This window comes from Diabrotica virgifera, chromosome 7, assembly GCF_917563875.1.
Source record: "Diabrotica virgifera virgifera chromosome 7, PGI_DIABVI_V3a".
In the NCBI taxonomy this organism is placed as follows: domain Eukaryota; kingdom Metazoa; phylum Arthropoda; class Insecta; order Coleoptera; family Chrysomelidae; genus Diabrotica; species Diabrotica virgifera.
The window spans coordinates 196,761,301-196,781,074 of record NC_065449.1 but is presented as its reverse complement, the minus strand read 5'-3'; the positions used below and the strand labels follow the sequence as shown (position 1 = coordinate 196,781,074).

Below are 19,774 nucleotides of genomic sequence, written 5' to 3'. Positions count from 1 at the left end.
ATCATCCTCGAGGCAAAAATCGTGTCTCCTTTTGTGTTGCCTCAGCCGTTTTTACTGGTTTCGGTTTTCCGTCGTTTCGAATTCCTACAAACCAACTTTTTGAATCCAAAGTGCATTGGTATGTTGAATATGAACCACTCATATCTTCTTTGAAAAGAGTGGCTTTGTTCTTATCTTTCTGAAACATATTAATTAGGACTGAGTTAGAAATAATTCGTTACGTATAATATTTAACATGATTATACACTGGCGGGCAAAAAATTTAGGTCACTAGATGAATTATTTGATGCCTCGGATTTCCTAAACCTGTTGTCCGATTTGAATGATTTTTTTAGTATGTTATAGCTTTATTATTTAAGAATCTTAATGTGGTAATATTGTTGCTAGACAGGTAAATGTCATTTTATACCGGGTGTAACATTCATACTGTGTTTTTCCTTAAAGATCGGAACACTCTGTGGAATATTATAGCATAGAAAAAAGAGAGTTGTAGCCTTAGGCTTTCTTAACATTTTCTTTTTTGATTCATTTGCTTATGTTAGATAATAAAAAGGTTAGGTACTTTAACAACTAGCCATTTTCTTCATCAATACAAGGTGTTTCTAAATGAGGGCGACAAACTTTAAGGGGTAATTCTCTACATGAAAAAATAATGACCGTTTGCTTTATAAACATATGTCCACAAATGCTTAATTTCCGTGATACGGGATGTTGAATTTTTTCTTACCAACTGACGGTTAGGGATGTTAAGGGATAGTGATGCGTAAGATATAGCCTCTCCTGTTCAAATGTCAACCTCACCTGCTCGTATGGTGATCTAGATCACGGTCATCTGGTACATCCTGCTAGACAACTAACGAGGCTCTGACGTCCGAGTGTTTGCCGGGATAAGCAATCCACCATTTACTGGCCAACGGCTTCGGGCGGACGAGCTGGTAAATGGAAGGGCACTCTGTTGTCCTGAGACTGGGAAACTGGTCTCAAAGGCGGAAGAACCAAGAAAGTGGTCAACGGCATCAGAATGCAGAAGGCAACGAGAAACCACTGCATTAAAGGTCCCTGATGACATCTCTAGAAAAGCTATCATGGCAAATCCAACTAAAGTGGAAATAGTTACTAATCATGGAATACGGAAGCCAAGATTCGGCAGGGGAGGTGATCCACCTTTAGACTACAGGGCCTCCCAGGTCGTAACCCAGCGAAACCCCTGTGACAGAACTGGAAAAGTGTTTCTAAGAACAGCAGAGTTGATTATTAAAATATGTACCTGGAATGTGAAGACAATGTATCAGGCTGGAAAAATTCATAATACCATTCAAGAAATGACCACACTCGGAATCGGTATAATGGGCATAAGCGAAATGAGGTGGCCAAATAGTGGTGCTTGTATTGTTGACAACCATATGGTATACCACTCAGGAAATGACGATGGTCAACATATATATGGGGTTGGAATAATCGTGTCTCCCCAATTACGTCAATATGTTACAAAGGTTATACCTATTTCTGAAAGATTAATAATAATCAAACTGAATACTAGCCCCGTCAAATTAAATATATTACAAGTGTATGCCCCCACGAGCGATAAACCAGAAGAAGATCTAGAGCAATTCTATGAGTTGTTGATAAAGTCAATTAAACGACTTAAAAAAGAAGATATAACAATCATTATGGGTGACTTCAATGCGAAAATTGGTAAAGGGAGAAGCGGTGAATTCATAGGTGATTTTGGTCTAGGACAGAGAAATGAAAGGGGAGAGAGATTATAACTGTTTGTAGAAGAAGAAGAATTTACAATACTAAACACATTCTTCAAACTACCACCAAGACGCTTGTACACCTGGGTCTCCCCGCAAGATCAACCAGGAAACGTAATACGGAATCAAATTGACTAAATAATGGTGAACAAGAGATTCCGTAATGGATGCCTATCGGTTAAGGGTTACCCCGGTGCTGACGTATCATCAGATCATGTTCCTGTTGTTGGTAAATTTAGGTTTAGATTCAAGAAGGTTGCAAAAAAGAACAGCAACAAAAAGTGCGATATGAGAATACTAAAAGATAAGAAAACAAAAGAGACAGTCGCACAGATTCTTTCAGAGAAGCTAATTAATATGGAGCAAACATATAATGCTAAAGAATCACTCCAAAATATATGTGAAACCTTTAACAACATCAGAGAAGAACAGCTAATAGAAAAGAAAGAGATGAGAAAAAGTTGGATGAACGACAATATACTACAACTTATGGAAGAAAGAAGAAAATCAAAAAACAACAAAATAATGTACAACACGATTCAGAGACAAATAAGAACTGAAATAAGAAAGGCCAGAGAAAATTGGTTAAAATCACAGTGTGAAGAGATAGAGTCGTTAGAGCAAAAACATGATACGTTTAACATGCATAAAAAGGTGAAACAAGCAGCTGGTCTTCAGAAATCCAACACAGCTAGCAAATTGCGAGACCAACAGGGGAATATCATCACAGACAGAAATCAAGAAATCTGCATATGGACAAAATACATACAGGAACTTTTTGATGATACTAGATCCGAACAACCTCCATCCTACATATGTGATGACCACTTACCAATCACATCAGGTGAAGTGGAAAGAGCAATATCACAACTAAGAGATGGCAAAGCTCCTGGACCTGACAATGCATATGCTGAACTCATAAAACTATTTGACACCGACGGTACTCAACGCCTAACCAAAATATTTAACGACATATATTTAAGCGGAGTAATACCAAAAGCATGGTTGAAGTCGACGTTTGTTTCTTTACCAAAGAAAACAATGTCCGTATCCTGCAGTGATTTCCGAACCATCAGCTTAATGAGCCATATTTTAAAGCTATTTCTAAAAATTATACATCAAAGGATATATAGACTGTGCGAAGAAAAAATTAGCCGAACACAGTTTGGTTTTCGAAATGCAGTGGGTACAAGAGAGGCTCTATTTAGTATACAAGTGCTATTTCAACGATGTAGAGACGTGAATTGCGATATTTATGCATGTTTCATTGATTACCATAAAGCGTTCGATACAGTAAAGCACGACAAGCTGATGGAGATATTAACCAATATTGGAATAAACACCTGTGATTTAAGGATTATCAGCAATCTGTACTGGAATCAAACATCATCTATCCGGACAGAGGCAGGAGAATCCGACGATATCAAAATCAAACGTGGGGTCCGTCAGGGATGTATACTATCCCCACTGCTGTTTAACATCTACTCTGAGGAAATCTTTCAAGAAGCATTGGATGATGTTGAAGCCGGAATTAGAATTAACGGAGAATGTATCAATAACATAAGATACGCAGACGACACTGTGGTATTCGCTGACAGTTCTGAAGCCCTACAGGAGTTAATGAGCAGAATCGCAGAAGTCAGTCAGAGATACGGACTTTCACTAAACACTAAGAAAACCAAATGTATGATGATCTCTAAGAATGAACAGCAATTTGGACGAATCAGTGTGAATGGTCAACAAATAGAAAGAGTAAAAACATACACCTACCTTGGTACGAACGTCAATGAAAATTGGGACCATTCTATAGAAATCAAATGTAGGATGGAGAAAGCAAGATCTGCATTTCAAAAAATGGCAAAGTTGTTCAAATGTCATGATTTGTCGATACCCATAAAAGTCAGATTACTACGATGTTATATATTTCCTATACTGTTGTACGGAGTTGAGTCGTGGACTCTCACAGACGCCACCTGCAAGAAAATTGAGGCTTTTGAGATGTGGCTTTATCGTCGAATCCTGAAGATATCTTATACCGACCACATTACTAATGAGGGTGTTTTGCTGAGAATGAAAAAAGAAAAAGAGCTGTTAATCAAAATAAAAACTGCCAAAATCGAATACCTCGGTCACATCATGAGGAACAGTGAGAGATATGGACTGTTGCAACTGGTCTTGCAGGGAAAAGTAGAGGGAAAGCGAGGACCATGAAGGCGAAGGATTTCCTGGCTGAGAAATCTACGAACGTGGTTCAACACAACCACTACAAATCTTTTCAGAGCAGCAGTGTGCAAAGTGCAGATTGCCATGATGGTCGCCAACATCCGGAACGGATAGGCACTACAAGAAGAAGAACTGACGGTTTATTTCTGGCTCTAAAACCGATTGAGATAAAATATGCAACTGAAATTTGGTAGGTTTTAAGAGGTAGTTATTTAGCATTGTTTAACATACAATTAAGAATTTTATATTCACCATTGGCGTGCATACGGGATGTATCTAAAATATTTATACCCGTATGCACGCCAATGGTGAATATAAAATTCTTAATTGTATGTCAAACAATGCGCAATAACTACCTCTTAAAACCTACCAAATTTCAGTTGCATATCTCAATCGGTTTTAGAGCAACAAATAAACCGTCAGTTGGTAAGAAAAAATTCAACAATTCGTATCTCGGAAATTAAGCATTTGTGGACATATGTTTATAAAGCAAACGGTCATTATTTTTTCATGTATAATTACTCCTTAAAGTTTGTCGCCCTTATTTAGAAACACCCTGTATTGATGAAGAACATGGCTAGTTGTTCAAGTACCTAACTTTTTTATTATCCAACATAAGCAAATGAATCAAAAAAGAAAATGTTAAGAAAGCCAAAGGTTACAATTGAGTTCTAATTTCAATATTTTATCTATGCTATAATATTCCACAGAGTGTTCCGAACTTAAAGGAAAAACACAGTATGATTGTTACACCCGGTATAAAATGAAATTTACCTGTCTCGCAACAATATTAGCACATTAAGATTCTTAAATAATAAAGCCATAACATACAAAAAAAAATCATTCAAATCGGACAACAGGTTTAGAAAATCCGAGGCATCAAATAATTCATCTAGTGACCTAAATTTTTTGCCCGCCAGTGTATCATTACTCAGTTCATAGGTATATTAGGCATATTAGGTATATTGATTTAAAGTTTTATTGCCAACACAAACCTTATGATCTAGTGCTAGTGAAATTTATGAATAATTTTTAACTGTTTGAAATTTGTTTTTGAAACGGCTTTTTAATATTCGATCCAAATATAATTCGTTTCGTTTAGCATGAACTTACCACTCCATATAACTTCTCTTCTTTATGGTCCAAACATAGATATAGCTGGCTATTAATACCTAAAAGCCTTACTAGACCATTCTCTGCACTCGTACGTAAAATCTTGGCTAAAAAATATTGAGTATTTTTTTATTATTATGAAATAATAAGCTTTAAAGAATCTGTCATCTCAGAAACAGCATAAGTCACAAATTATAGTTTTTGGTTAATCACAAAACTATTTTTAAAGCGCTGTAAGAAAAATGTTTTAAAATAATTTTTATATTAATCTTTCACAATCCTAAATAAAATTAATGGTATAGCAGAGACCAACACTGATGCAAAAAAATATTTGCATCAATTGCATCAATTATACTTTTCAGAGCAGCCGTCTCTAAAGACCGAATAGCTATGATGATTGCCGAACTCCGTGAAGGAAGTGGCACTTAAAGAAAAAGTTTGCTTTTTTACAATACCAGATAACACATCAGTTTGGCTTGACTCTACTTTATTAAGATTCGTTTTGCCTTATTACATGTCTCTTTCCAGTTTCACTTCACAGGGTAGTTACTGTATTTATGAAAAAAACATAAATTGAATATTAGAAAATTTATTTTAGTCAATCCACAAATTCGTTAATTTGCTGAAAAGTAAATTAACTGGTGACCACATTTTGGTTTGTTCAGGATCTCTATCAATTTCTGTTTTTTTTTTGCCAGTTCTCAGTCTTACACACCCAAATTATTTCAGAATGAAATCTGTTTTAATTTTATTCCTTTTTCTGCCTCTCAAATCACACCTTCTTTGCTTCTTTGTGTCTCTTGTCTATTGAGCTTACTCTTTTATACTTTTTAGCCCGATCAAAGAACAATCTGACCCAAAAAAAATAAAGGAAGGATGAAAATTTGGGAATACGTAGTTGAAGTTGTCTATTATTATATAAGAAAAGTTTGCAATTCTACATCCCCTTCATTTTACAAAAATGGAGGGGAATGCCCCCCTATTGAAGGTAAAAAAAATACATTCAAAATAAGACCGGAATTGAAAAAAATGACTAATTCTAAACAACTTTTGTTCTATAGAGTTTGTTCTATAGAGAAAAGTCAATACTTTTCGAGTTATTTGTGAGTGACTATGTTCATGTTTAACAAAATAAAACATGTTTTTGAACGGTTTTTCGGAGATCACTCAAAAAGTAAGTATTTTAGCGAAAAACATATTCTTAGCAAAAATATAGCTCATAAAAAATTGAAAAATTGTGCATACATGAGGTCTGTAGACCCAATAAAAGCAGAGTTGCAGCTAATGAAAATTAGGTTCTTCTTCGTCAAATTCCAAATCGAATATTTCAATGTGAAATAACCCAAAGACGAAGCACTTTTCGGGGGAAATTCATTTTAACTTTTTTAAAGTGTTTAAAAAAATGTTTATTTTTCTTTTTTAAAAAAACTTGTAACATTAAAAGTAAGTGAGTTAGGCTCAAAATACTGTTGGTCCCTTTTATGTTTTCCCTAATTAGCATCACAAAGAAAATTTATCATTACCACTTCACAAGTTACTTTTATTTGTCTGTGTATTATTTATATGATCTGTAAGTTTCATCGGTTCAAAGTGCTTCTTTTTGAAAAAGATGTAATAAAAATGGCTTGAGCTAGTAACTAATCACGAGTTTAGGCAAATTTGGAACAGCCCTAGCATAACCAATTTTTGTCTAACAAGAAAACAAAAAATTAAAAATATTCAGAAAAGCAAAAGGTCGTACATTTTATTACTCTTTGAGATTTTTGGTATTATTAATAATTTTTAAGTTAATTCCATAAACAATTCCGATTTTTTTCTAAGTAAAAGAAAATGTTTTATTTTAAACTCCATTTTTTTTAAACTGAGCACTTTAAACCAATGTAACTTATAGATAATATAAATAATACATAAATAAAGTAACTTGTGAAGCGGTAACGATTAATTTTATTTGAGAAGCTAATTAGGGGGTGATTTTCGCCATTTTTTTTTACCAAAAAATAAAAGGGACCAACAATTATTTTGAGCGTAACTCACTTACTTTTAATATTAGAAGTTTTTTTAAAAAACAAAAATAAACCTTTTTTCAAACACTTTAAAAAGTCTAATGCCCGGTTGCACCAACAGATCTTAAGCTTAAGTCGAGAATATCATAAGAATTAATTTAATATAATTATAATATATTACAATAAGAATACCATAATATAATAATAGGTATAATTAATAATAAGGTAAGAATCTAAAATTATGATGCAACGTAAGTGATACTCAAGGAGGCCCTATCTATAAGTAGAGCTTAGCTAAACTGGAGCTTAAGATCTGTTGGTGCAACCAGGCATTAATGAATTTTCCCAGAAAAGTGCTCCGTTTTTTGGTTATTTCACATTGAAATATCCGATTTGAAATTTAACGAAGAGGAACCTACTTTTCATTAGCTGCAACTCTGCTTTTACTGTGTCTGCAGACTTCACGCATACACCATTTTTTTCAATTTTTAAAAGCTATATTTTTACTATATATTTGTACAATATTTCTTTTGATAAAATACTTACTTTTTGAATTATCTCCGAAAAACCGTCCAAAAACATGTTTTTTTTATTGTTAAAAATGAACATATTCACTAGCAAATAACTCGAAAAGTAAAAAAACTATAGAACAAAAGTTGCTTAGAATTAGTCATTATATCCAATTCCGGACTTATTTTGAACGTATTTTTTTCACCCCCGAGAAAATTTTTTTCACGTATTTTCAAATTTTTGTAATATGGGGGGATGTAGAATTGTAAACTTTTTCTTATAAAATAATAGACAATTTCAACTACCTATTCCCAAATTTTCATCCTTCCTTTATTTTTTTCGAGATTTTCGTAAAATTTTGTGTTCCTTGATGAGACTATTTCTTCCTTTTTTCTTTCCTATTCTATACTTTCTTTTCTTTATTAATTTCAAATTGCATACTAATTTCGACTATTTTCCCTTTCCAAAACCGAGTTTTTCTTACATATGGTACGGTGTCACAAGACACAGTAATGAGGAAACGACTCTACTAAAATCACAATAAAAATGCACTATAGTCCAGAAACCGAAGCATTTCACCTCGCAATTTTTACAGAATGGATCGATTTGCTTGAAAATTTGAGAATAAGTAGTGGATAGTTCAAGGATCAAAATCTATATGATGCCGAAAGGCGCTTTTAGCATGGGGTCGGTTGCCACCCCATCTTAGGGGTGGAAATTTTTTTATTATATTTTGACTGCAAAAGTTGATAAAAACATTCATTCTAAGCAAAAAATGTTCTATACATTTTTTTGATAAAATTAATACTTTTCGATTTATTCGCTATCGAAAGTGTTAGTTTTATATAGAAAAAATCAATGTTTTTCTATATATACTCATTTATCTTTCACTCAATTTTTGCCGTAGAAAAAATTTTTTCAAACCTCTTTCTTGGGAATTAAATAACCTACAATTTCATATAAAAACATTTTTTCGTATATCTGATGCTAATCTTTCTATTTTGAAGAAAATGGCATTTTTTACCAAACTACAAAAAGTCGTTATTCGCTTTTAACTCTAGTTTTTTAAAAATTAATCATTCTAAGCCAGTCAAACTTTTAAAATCTATTAGTAATACATAAATAAAGAAGAATTAATAAGGCCAATGACTAAAAGGAAAGCTAACTTACATTATTATGCTTCCAATTGGATTTCTTTTTTTTTTTGAAAAAAAATATATTGATTTTTTAACCTTAACCTTTTTAATTTTTATCCTAGAAAGTTTGTTAAAAAATCATTTTGTAGGTTTTTACAAGATCTATAAGACTATTGATACTAAATCCTTTTAAAATCCTCAGTCGCAAAAAGTTGTGACTTTGAAAGGGTTGGTAAAGGTGATTTTTGCATGTTATTAAAAGATTTAATTGTCAATAGCTCACTCAATTTTTACCGTAGAGAAAATTTTTGCAAACCAAGTTCTTGGGAATTAAATAGGCTACAATTTTATATTTAAATATTTTTTTGTATCTCTGATGATAATCTTTCTATTCTGAAGAAAAGGGAATTTTTTACCAAACTTCAAAAATTCGATATTTGCTTTTGACTCTATTTTTTCAAAAACTAATCATTCTAAACCAGTTAAACTTCTAAAACCTATTAATAATACATAAGTAAAGAAGACGAAATAAGGTCAATGACTAATTTTAATCAGGGTGGTGATTAGGGGTTTGCTTTCGATCACTTTTTCGCTGAAAAATATAGGGTCTGACATTCTTTTCATTATAAGCCACCTAATTTTTGAGCTAAATACTTTTTTTATTTCTGAAGATAGATATTTTTAAATAATTCAAATTAGTTTAAAGAAGTGGTCCTCGAAAAATGCATAGTTTTCTCGTCTTTTGACTTTGAATCTACAATATTTAGCATTTGCCGAAGAAGACCTAACATATAATAAAGTATAGCTCGATTACTATTGGTCTTACAGAAAATTTAAAACAACGGTTTTGTTGATTTTTTCAAAAGGTACATTTTTGTTAAGTAAAGTTGTTTTGATAAAACAAAAACTTTTTGAGTTATTTGCAGAAAACTGTTTAAAAACATTAATTTTTTTAATATAAAACTAACACTTTTGATAGCGAATAAATAGAAAACTATTAATTTTATCAAAAAAATGTATACAACATTTTTTGCTTAGAATGAATGTTTTTACCAACTTTTGCGGTCAAAATATAATAAAAAAATTTCACCCCCGACATGGGGTGGCAACCACCCCCATGGTAAAAGCGCCTTTTGGCATCATATAGATTTTGATCCTTGGACTATCCACTACTTATTCTTAAATTTTCAAGCAAATCGATCCATTCTGTAAAAATTGCGAGGTTTTGTCCTATTTTAAGCTTCATTGCTTGGACTACTAGTAATAAACAAACCAAGAGACGTTGAATGTTACAAGGAGCACTCACAAATCATGATTTACAATGTATAGACTTTTTAAATCAAGATTTGGGATTTACAATGTGCAGGTGGTGTCTGTGACAGTCCACGACTCAACTCCGTACAACAGTAGAGAAAAGATATAACATCGTAGTAACCTGACTTTTATGGATATTGATAAATCATGACATGTAAATGACTTAGCCATTTTATTATATACAGATCTTGCTTTCCCTATCCTACATTTAATTTCTATGAAATGGTCACAATTTTCATTGGCGTTCGTACCAAGGTAGGTGTATGTTTTTACTCTTTATATTTGTTGACCGTTCACATTGATTCATCCAAATTGCTACTCCTTCTGAAATATCATCATACATTTTGTTTTCTTAGTGTTTAGTGAAAGTTCGTATCTCTGGCTGACTTCTGTGATTCTGTTGATGAACTCCTGGAGGGCTTCAGAACTGTCAGCGATTACCACAGTATCGTCTGCGTATATTATGTTATTGATACATTCTCCGTTAATTCTAATTCCGGCTTCAACATAATCTAGTGCCTCTCGAAAGATTTGCTCAGAGTAGATGCTAAACAGCAGTGGTGATAGTATACATCCCTGACGGACCCCACGTTTGATTTTGATATCGTCGGATTCTCCTGCCTCTGTCCGGATAGATGATGTTTGATTCTGGTACAGATTGCTGATAATTCTTAAATCACAGTTGTTTATTCCAATATTGGTTAATATCTTTATCAGCTTGTCGTACTTTACTGTATCGTACACTTTATGGTAACACTGGTCAACATGGAAAAATGAACAGACACTCTGATGGGTGTTCTTAACTAATTTTGGGTCGCTGAACTCGAATATGACCTCCCTTTTGTTCCATCACCCTCCATTTTTCCGCTCCCCCCTATTCTTGCCAAAATAGTGGTGAAATAGGTAAATTTCGTTTAATTTGCTCATTTCGCCGCGATAAATGCCAACTTATAGATTAAAATTACAGTAAAATAATGATTAAGATTATGCCCAACGATAAACATAATTGGGGGTCCGAAGGGGCGAAAAAAGGGGAAGAAAGGGGTATTTTTCTGAAAAAAACGTAAAAAATCAGCATTTTTCAGTATTTTTTTTGGAAAAAAAGCGACATTACAGGCCGTTTGCCATTTTTTACACCTTCCCACTACCCCTTTGCACCTTCCTATCTCTCTTTTTCACCCACCCCCCCCCCTTCTCTCTTTTACACTACTTGAATTCGCAAGCAAGCATCTGTCAGTTGCAGTGAGCGTGTTGTTCGAGACAGACTGTCTCGAAGTTTTTAAAAGTGAGGTGTTTGCGTTTAGCACACGTGTTTTTTTTCTGTGCTTCAAGTACATTTCTTTGTAAAGTTTTTGGAGTTACAATGCCGCGTTTTTGTAAGAATGATGTGAATTCTTTCTGTTATATTTGTGGAGAAGTAACTTTTAAGAATCAAAGGAGACCTTTAAATAAGATGGTTCGAAAAGCTTATGAGCATTATTTCGGTTGCAAAGTCGGGGATCAAGACAAGCCATGGGCCCCAAAATTATGTTGCAATAGTTGTTACACTAATTTAAGTTCGTGGTTAGGTGGGAAATCACGTCCGATGTCCTTCGCTGTACCAATGGTCTGGCGTGAGCCCACTTCTCATGCCGAGGACTGTTATTTTTGTATGACGAAAATATCTGGATTTTCGCGAAAATCGAAACGTACCATCACTTATCCGAATATCCCTTCGGCAATTAGACCCGTGGAACATAGTAATATGCTGCCTGTTCCCATACCACCCGTAAACTACACCCTAGATGATGAAGAATCAGCCACTGAACATAATGCGTCACCACTGGAAGAGGAGACCTCACATGGGAGCCAAGATGGAGACTACACGCCTAACGGTTCGAACGAACCACAACTTTTTACTCAGGAGGAATTGAACGACTTAGTTCGCGATTTAGACCTGCCTAAAATAAAAGCCGAGCTTCTTGGTTCACGACTTCAGCAGAAAAATCTCCTGCAGAAAGATGTCAATATTACGTTTTTCAGAAAAAGAAATTCCGCCTTCATTTCTTTTTTCTCGCGAGATGATGATGATGAAGATTTAATTAGCTGTAACAACATTGCAGGACTAATGACTGAGCTAAAAATACCATACGTATCTGAAAACTGGAGACTTTTCATTGATTCCTCAAAAACTAGTTTAAAAGCGGTTTTACTTAATAATGGAAATGATCTACCATCGGTCCCTGTTGCCTATGCAACCAGTATGAAGGAAACATATGACAATCTAAGAAAAATTTTGGAAAAAATTAGTTACGATCATCATCAATGGAATGTTTGTGCTGACCTCAAAGTAGTGGCAGTATTAACTGGATTGCAAGCTGGATACACTAAATTTTGTTGCTTTCTTTGTGAATGGGACAGCCGTGCTAAAGATCAACATTATGTGCGAAAAGAAAAAACACATCGCTTTTGGTGCCTTAGTAGACAAAAAAAAATCATTATACCTCCACTTCACATTAAGCTGGGCCTTTTTAAACAATTCGTTAAGGCTCTAAATAGGGATGGTAAAGGATTCTTATACCTGAAGCAAAAATTTCCGCATATAAGTGATGCCAAAATCAAAGAAGGCGTATTTGTGGGACCCCAGATTAAACAGTTATTTGATGACGATGCTTTCTCCAACAGTTTGTCAAGAAAAGAGAAAAGAGCCTGGGAATCTTTTGTTTTTGTTTGTCGCAGTTTTCTTGGAAACAAAAGGTCAGATGACTATCAACAACGAATTGATGAGCTACTTAAATCTTACAAGGCTTTAGGTTGCAATATGTCATTGAAAGTCCATTTTCTCCACTCCCACCTGAGTTTTTTCCCGGAAAATTGTGGAGCCGTTTCGGACGAGCATGGTGAAAGATTTCATCAGCAGATTGCCCAAATGGAGAAGAGATACGCTGGAAAATGGAACCCTAGTATGTTGGCGGACTACTGATGGACTCAAATTCGAGAAACACCAGAGGACGCTTACAAAAGGAGAAAAATTTTCAAGTAGATGCAGGTATGTTTTTTTTTCAGACTTTTTGATTGCTTAGCCTTATGATTAATTTCAATACTTTTTCTCCCCCTCCACCTTGTCTAATCATATTTTTGTCATAATTCTCAGATACAATCAAAATCACATAAGAGTTTGTTTCAAATAAATAGGTAACTTCTTTTTTTTTGTACATCCATATTTATGTTTTTTTTTTCTTGTTGAAGAACGAGGGGGCTTTAAGGGGGGAGGGTGAAAAAGAGAGATATGATGATGCAAGGCGGTTCAATGGGGGTATTGGGAAGGTGTAAAAAATGGCAAAAGGCCTGTAATGTCGCTTTTTTTCCAAAAAAAATACTGAAAAATGCTGATTTTTTACGTTTTTTTCAGAAAAATACCCCTTTCTTCCCCTTTTTTCGCCCCTTCGGATCCCCAATTATGTTTATCGTTGGGCATAATCTTAATCATTATTTTACTGTAATTTTAATCTATAAGTTGGCATTTATCGCGGCGAAATGAGCAAATTAAACGAAATTTACCTATTTCACCACTATTTTGGCAAGAATAGGGGGGAGCGGAAAAATGGAGGGTGATGGAAAAAAACGGAGGTCATATTCGAGTTCAGCGACCCAAAATTAGTAAAGAACACCCATCAGAGTGTCTGTTCATTTTTTTTTCAATTTTTTTTGTTGACCAGTGTAATCAATGAAGCATGCATAAATATCGCAATTTACGTCTCTACATCGTTGAAATATTACTTGCATATTAAAGAGAGCCTCTGTCGTACCCACTTCATTCCGAATACCAAACTGTGTACGATTGATTTTGTTTTCGCACATTCTATAAAATATATCCTTTGATGTACAATTTTTACAAATAATTTTAAAATATGGCTCATTAAGTTGATGGTTCGGAAATCACTACAGGATACGGATTTTATTTTCTTTGGTAAAGCAATAAACGTCGACTTTAGCCATATTCTTGGTATTACTCGGTTCAAATATAGGTATGTCATTAAATATGTTTGTTAGGCGTTGAGTACCGTCGCGCGTCGGTATTAAATAGTTTTATGAGTTCAGCATATGCATTGTCAGGTCCAGGAGCTTTGCCATCTTTTAGTTGTGATATTGCTTTTTGCACTTCATCTGATGTGATTGGTAAGTGGTAACCTCCATCCTGCATAATATGTAAGATGGAGGTTACCACTGAAGATATTTCCCCGTTGGTCTCGCAGTTTGCTAGCTGTGTTGGATTTCTGAAGACCAGCTGCTTGTTTTACCTTTTTATGCATGTTAAACGTGTCATGTTACGTATCAATAACTAAATAACTTGATGACAAAAAAACTTTTTGGTATAGATTACATATTTCCAGAAGCCGATGGGAATTGAACAAATAGTTTAGCAACAATTAAATTGTTAATTTACGACTTATGGTCGCAATAATAACCATAATAATTATGGTACATCAAAATAACTATGATTATCGTATAAAAAGGCATTATACCTAGCTAACGTACGTTACAGAATTGCAATTGGACTATTTAAGCGGCCTCAGGAATGTTTTAAAATTATAAACAAATTTTTGGCTTAAAACCAAATAGAATATCTAGGCAACTCGTCATCATTCTCTTTGCCTTATCCCTATGCGGGGTCGGCTTCTCTAATTGCATTTCTCCACACAATTCTATCTTGGGACATATCAATATTAATCCCCTTTACCAACATGGCCTGCCTTATCGTCTTCCCCCACGTCTTCTTTGGTCTTCATCTCCTACTCCTTCCAGGAATCTGCACTTCAGCAATTCTTCGTATTGGGTGAATAACGTATGGACGTTGAACATGCCCAAACCATCTCAACATATGCCTTCTCATTTTGGCATCAATTGGTGCCACACCTAGACTTCCCCTAATATACTCATTTTTAATTTTACCCATTTTTGTCACTCCACTCATCCATCTAAGCATTCTTATTTCCGCCTCATGCATTCGTTGTTCCTCTTTCTTTTTCACTGCCCAGCATTCAGTTTCGTACATCATAGAATATCTCGGCAACTATAAATTGTTATCTCGGCAACGATAAAATTAAATTACGAATTCTTTTAAAAGAAAAAACGTTTAATTGTGATGACTGGTTTCTGAGATACAACCGGTCAAAGCAGACCGGCATGTGCGAGAAAGTTATAAACAATAGGATAGCAATTTTCGATTCATCGCCTTTTTATTTCGGTCCTTTTTTCTCCAAATAAATTTTTATATTTCTAAGAGACTCATTACATAATATTATTTAAAAAAAGATCAGTATTACAAGTGAAAAATTCGAAAAATACCAAAATTTAAAATAAAAATTAGGTTGAAGAAAATATAATCTCAACATTCAAATTTAATATATAATAAAAAATGCATTTTCACGGCTTTCCATCGAGAAATCTTCTTCATTTTTTTTTGTTTCCCCTCGAGCAGAGCCACCTACTTAAAGCATTACTAAGTGCCAAAGATGCTTTAGTTTTCTTATAATAAATATTAATTTATTTATAATAAAATAAAACTATTTATTTTTTCCAATTGTAAGCTTTTTTTAGACAAACTTACCACAAGTGTACCTTTTAATGTTTAACCAACAAATAATCTCATTTTAAAGTTGTATAATTATTTAAACAATATTTGTTTAAACAAATTAAAAATTTTTGTTATAATAGATAAATTAATTTATTATAACAAAACAAAAGCAACGCTGACATTTAGTAATGTCTTAGTTAGGTGGGTCTGTTCGAGTTATTGGGAACAAAAAAATTAAGAAAACTGCTCCATGGAAAGCCGAAAAAAAAGTTTTTTAACGTATACTGATTTTGATCTTTGAGATTTTATATTCCTTAAACTAATTTTTTATTGGAATTTTGGTATTTTTGGTACATTTCATTAGTAATACCGATCGTTTTTATAATTATAATATATCTTATCAGTTACCTTACTCGTTCTCCGAAGCAAAACAACACGCACAGGAGAGAGAGGATTGGATAGAAATAGTCAAACGACTTACATGACGCCACTACATCCTTACGAAGGATAACAGATAGAGGAGGAGGATCTTATCAGTCTCTTAACCTTCGGAGTACGGAGATTATTTGACTTACTTAGATTACGAAGATGGGTCAAGCGTGACCCATTCTCATTTTATTTATAAGGATGTTTTAAATAGTCAGTATTAATAAACAGTATCTTTAATTCAACAAAAAACAAACAAACATAACCATTATAATCCTAAATTATTGTATTTAAATTTTTTAAGATGGTTTCCCATGGGTATACACTAGTTCGCTCCGGCGGCCAGATTTTAATACCTTACAGAAAACGGGCATAGGTAAATTCGCTCCAGCCATATATTTGAATACGTATACCCGTAAACAGAGACGGCTGCGATTTACGTGTACCTACAAACATATTAAAAATATTTTTCCAAATCCGAAGACCGGGTCAGGACTGACCCGGCATCATAGATGTTACGTAGAGGAAAAACTGTAATTTGCATGTTCACGAATTATATACGAAAAAATAGACCGAAACAAATAAGGAGAACTTACGATCAATCGGATTTGTAAAAAAAATATTTCATAAAATATTAAGAAATAAGTGAATTTCGGGTCACGCTTGACCCAGTCTTCGTACTCCGAAGGTTAAAGATATGAAAATTTGTGTGAAGGAAGAGGACCGAAATAAAAAGGTGATGGTTTAAAAATTACCATCCTGTATGTTCCAAAAAGTACGTTAGATGGGTATATTACCTTTTATACAAAAATCATAGTTATTCTGATGTATCATTCTCCAGATTTAGCCGTACGGCTCACACTCCCTCTAAGGGGAAAATTGACTCATCCCAGATACCTAGGGTATCAGAAGGATTGAGCTCTGGTGGGACTCGTTCCGTGTTATCGAGCCCTAGGTGACTTGGTATGCAGGTGTATCTCCCAAAAATTTTCGTACACTTCTGGCCGTAGCGAACAGTACAGCTTTCTGCATGGTCTTATAAAGATGTTCATTCAGACCCAGCTTTTTTATGCTTTCGAGGAGGGTTTTCGGAATGACTCCAGTAGTAGACATAATAATCGGTATTCTCTGGGTACTTTGCATTCTCCATTGTCTCCGTATTTGAATTTCCAGATCTCTGTACTTGGCGATCTTTTCAGTAAATTTATAACGTATATTATTGTTGTTAGGAATCGCCAAATCAATGAGTGTTGTTTGTCTCGTTAATTTATTGACTAATACGAGATCTGGTCTATTATGTGCCACTGTTTGGTCTGTGAGCACAGTGCGGTCCCAGTATAGCTTATAGTTGTCATTCTCAAGCATACTCTCAAGAACGTATTGATAATATGAGAGATAGCCCGTTTAGAAAAGTCCCAGTTTTATAGCTATCTCTTGATGAATGATTTTTCCTACTGAGGCATGCCGTTCCTTGTATTCAGTTGCAGCAAATGCCTGGCAGACCCCGGTAATATGTTGGATGGTTTCTTGGGCTTGACATCCATATCGGCATTTGTCGTTTTGGACCTGAGGGTCTTTGACGTTATATTTCAGGTAATTTCTGGTTGGTATAACCTGATCCTGAATGGCTAGTAATGAACCTTCTGTTTCAGGCAACATCTTTCCTGATGTCAACCAATAGTTCGACGCTGTATTGTCGACATAGTCTTGGCTGACCTCATTGAGATATCGCCCGTGCAGGGGTTTACCCATCCAGGTGCGCATTTTTTCGTCCTTTGTAAGGTGGTTTATGCGCATTTCTGGTTCCCTCAGTTTGATCGGTGTTGTGTCATCTACTGCGCAAATAGCTCGATATAGAGTAGATGTCTTAGCCTGTATCTGAAAATAAGTCCGTAAATTAGCAATCTGCATATCTAATTGCTCACCTATATCCATAAGTCCTCGTCCTCCTAAATACCGGGGTAGTGTCGTTCTTTCTACTGCACTTCGAGGATGGTGTTTTTGTGCCTTTGTGAGGTGTGTTCGTATTTTTCGCTAAAGATTTTCTATATCCGTTTCTGTCCACTTTACAATACTGAGCGTTTTTGTCCACTTTACATACTAATGAATAGCTGAGCGCGGAATAAGCGTAAATGTTTAATGCCTTAAACAAATTTTTACTGCTAAGCTGTGAACGAAGCAGCTGTTTTACCCTTCGTATAAACTCAGAAGTTATCTCAGTTTTCATTTGCTTATGGTCAATTTTCCGCGCCTGCTTTACTCCAAGATATTTGTACATATCATTTTCACCCATAGCCTCGATGTTCTGGCCATTTTGCATATGAAATCCACCGGGCTGTACCTTTCCTCTGACTATATTTAAAACACGACACTTGTCGAGTCCGAACTGCATACTAATATCATTAGAGAATGTTTCTACAGTCTTTAGCATCTGTTCTAGGTTGACTCGAGTGGAAGCCATTAATTTCAAATCATCCATATACAACTCATCAATATTGGCAATATCATTTTAAAGTCTTCTACTTTAAAATGTATAATACATGCCTGAATTGCCGATATAAATGAGTCAGATTAAATAAATTAGAAGAATTTTTTACTAAGCAACAACATTTTTGTTTATTTAGTATTATTTTGTATTTTGACAACGACACCCGACTTGGGCGTCGAAACGTTAATAAATTCATTTTTTTGGTTCTGAACAACAGATCAATAAGCATCGCTACTGCAGTATTGTTGTTTTTAATGCTAAAACCTGAGTCAGTGGAGTTTAATAGCTGGGATAGGGGGTTCATAGCTAAACAGAACCACAATGGACTCAGCGAGTCTCCTTGAAACAGGCCCTGGTTGATTGCGATATTTTCCGTTTTGATATTGTTTTCACCAGGTATTTGGAGGTAAATTTTAGTCTTTCAACTTGTCATTATATGCCTTAAAAAGGTCACTATGTTATCATCGACTTTGTATATCCTTAATATATCTTTATATCTATAACCCATTCATGCGGTACTGAATCAAAGGCCTTTTTGTAGTCAATAAAGGCAGTAAAGAGGTTCTTTTTTTGGTTAATGCCTGGTTAGAAATGACTGAGTCGATGATAAGTTGTTCTTTGCAAGCCATGGAACCCTTAGCTCATCCATTCTGTTGAGGCTCTATGATATTGTTTAGAGCACAGTGTTGGTAGATACGCCGGGTTACACAGAATGTGACCAATTTATACAAAGTTGGAAGACAAGTAATTGGGCGGTACTTGGCTGGATCTTGGGTGTTATTTTGATCCTTCAGTATTAAATAAGTGGTTCCCTGTGTTAGAAATTATGGTATTTCCTGCGGATTAAAAATAACATGATTAATTAATGTTGATAAGCACTCATGAATACTCCAAAACTTCTTAAGCCAGTTCTGAACTCCGCCTGATCCAGGAGATTACCAGTTATGAATCTCTTTGATGATATTTGAGACCTCTTCGGTGGTGAATGGTTCGTAGTTAGCCGTAACGTAGTGTTGACAGTTGTTTGTCGTGTCTTCAATCCATCCAGCATTATTGTTAAGAGCAGCTGGTGTGGAAAGTTAATTTCCCCAAAACTCATGAATTTCTTCTTGGCTTCGGTAAGACTTGTCGACACTTTCTACGGTGGAATTGAGTTTTCGGTAGAACGCCTTCTCAGAATTCTCAAAAAGTGCATTGTGACATTTTTGGTTGTCACTAACTTTGTACCTCCTTAGTCGTCCTGAATA

At 34.7% G+C, this 19,774-nt stretch overlaps 1 protein-coding gene across 1 annotated transcript in view; it reads right to left on the bottom strand.

Moving 5' to 3' along the window:
• Window position 1: 1 nt before the first annotated feature.
• The window catches only part of LOC114334914 (fibroblast growth factor 20-like), a 35,052-nt gene continuing 15,279 nt past the window's right edge, over window positions 2–19,774 (bottom strand). The window contains exons 3-4 of the mRNA XM_028285051.2: window positions 5,094–5,200; window positions 2–178 (exon numbers count right to left, since the gene is read on the bottom strand). Coding sequence (XP_028140852.2) covers window positions 2–178; window positions 5,094–5,200 — 284 coding nt within the window. The remainder of the gene's footprint in view (window positions 179–5,093; window positions 5,201–19,774) is intronic.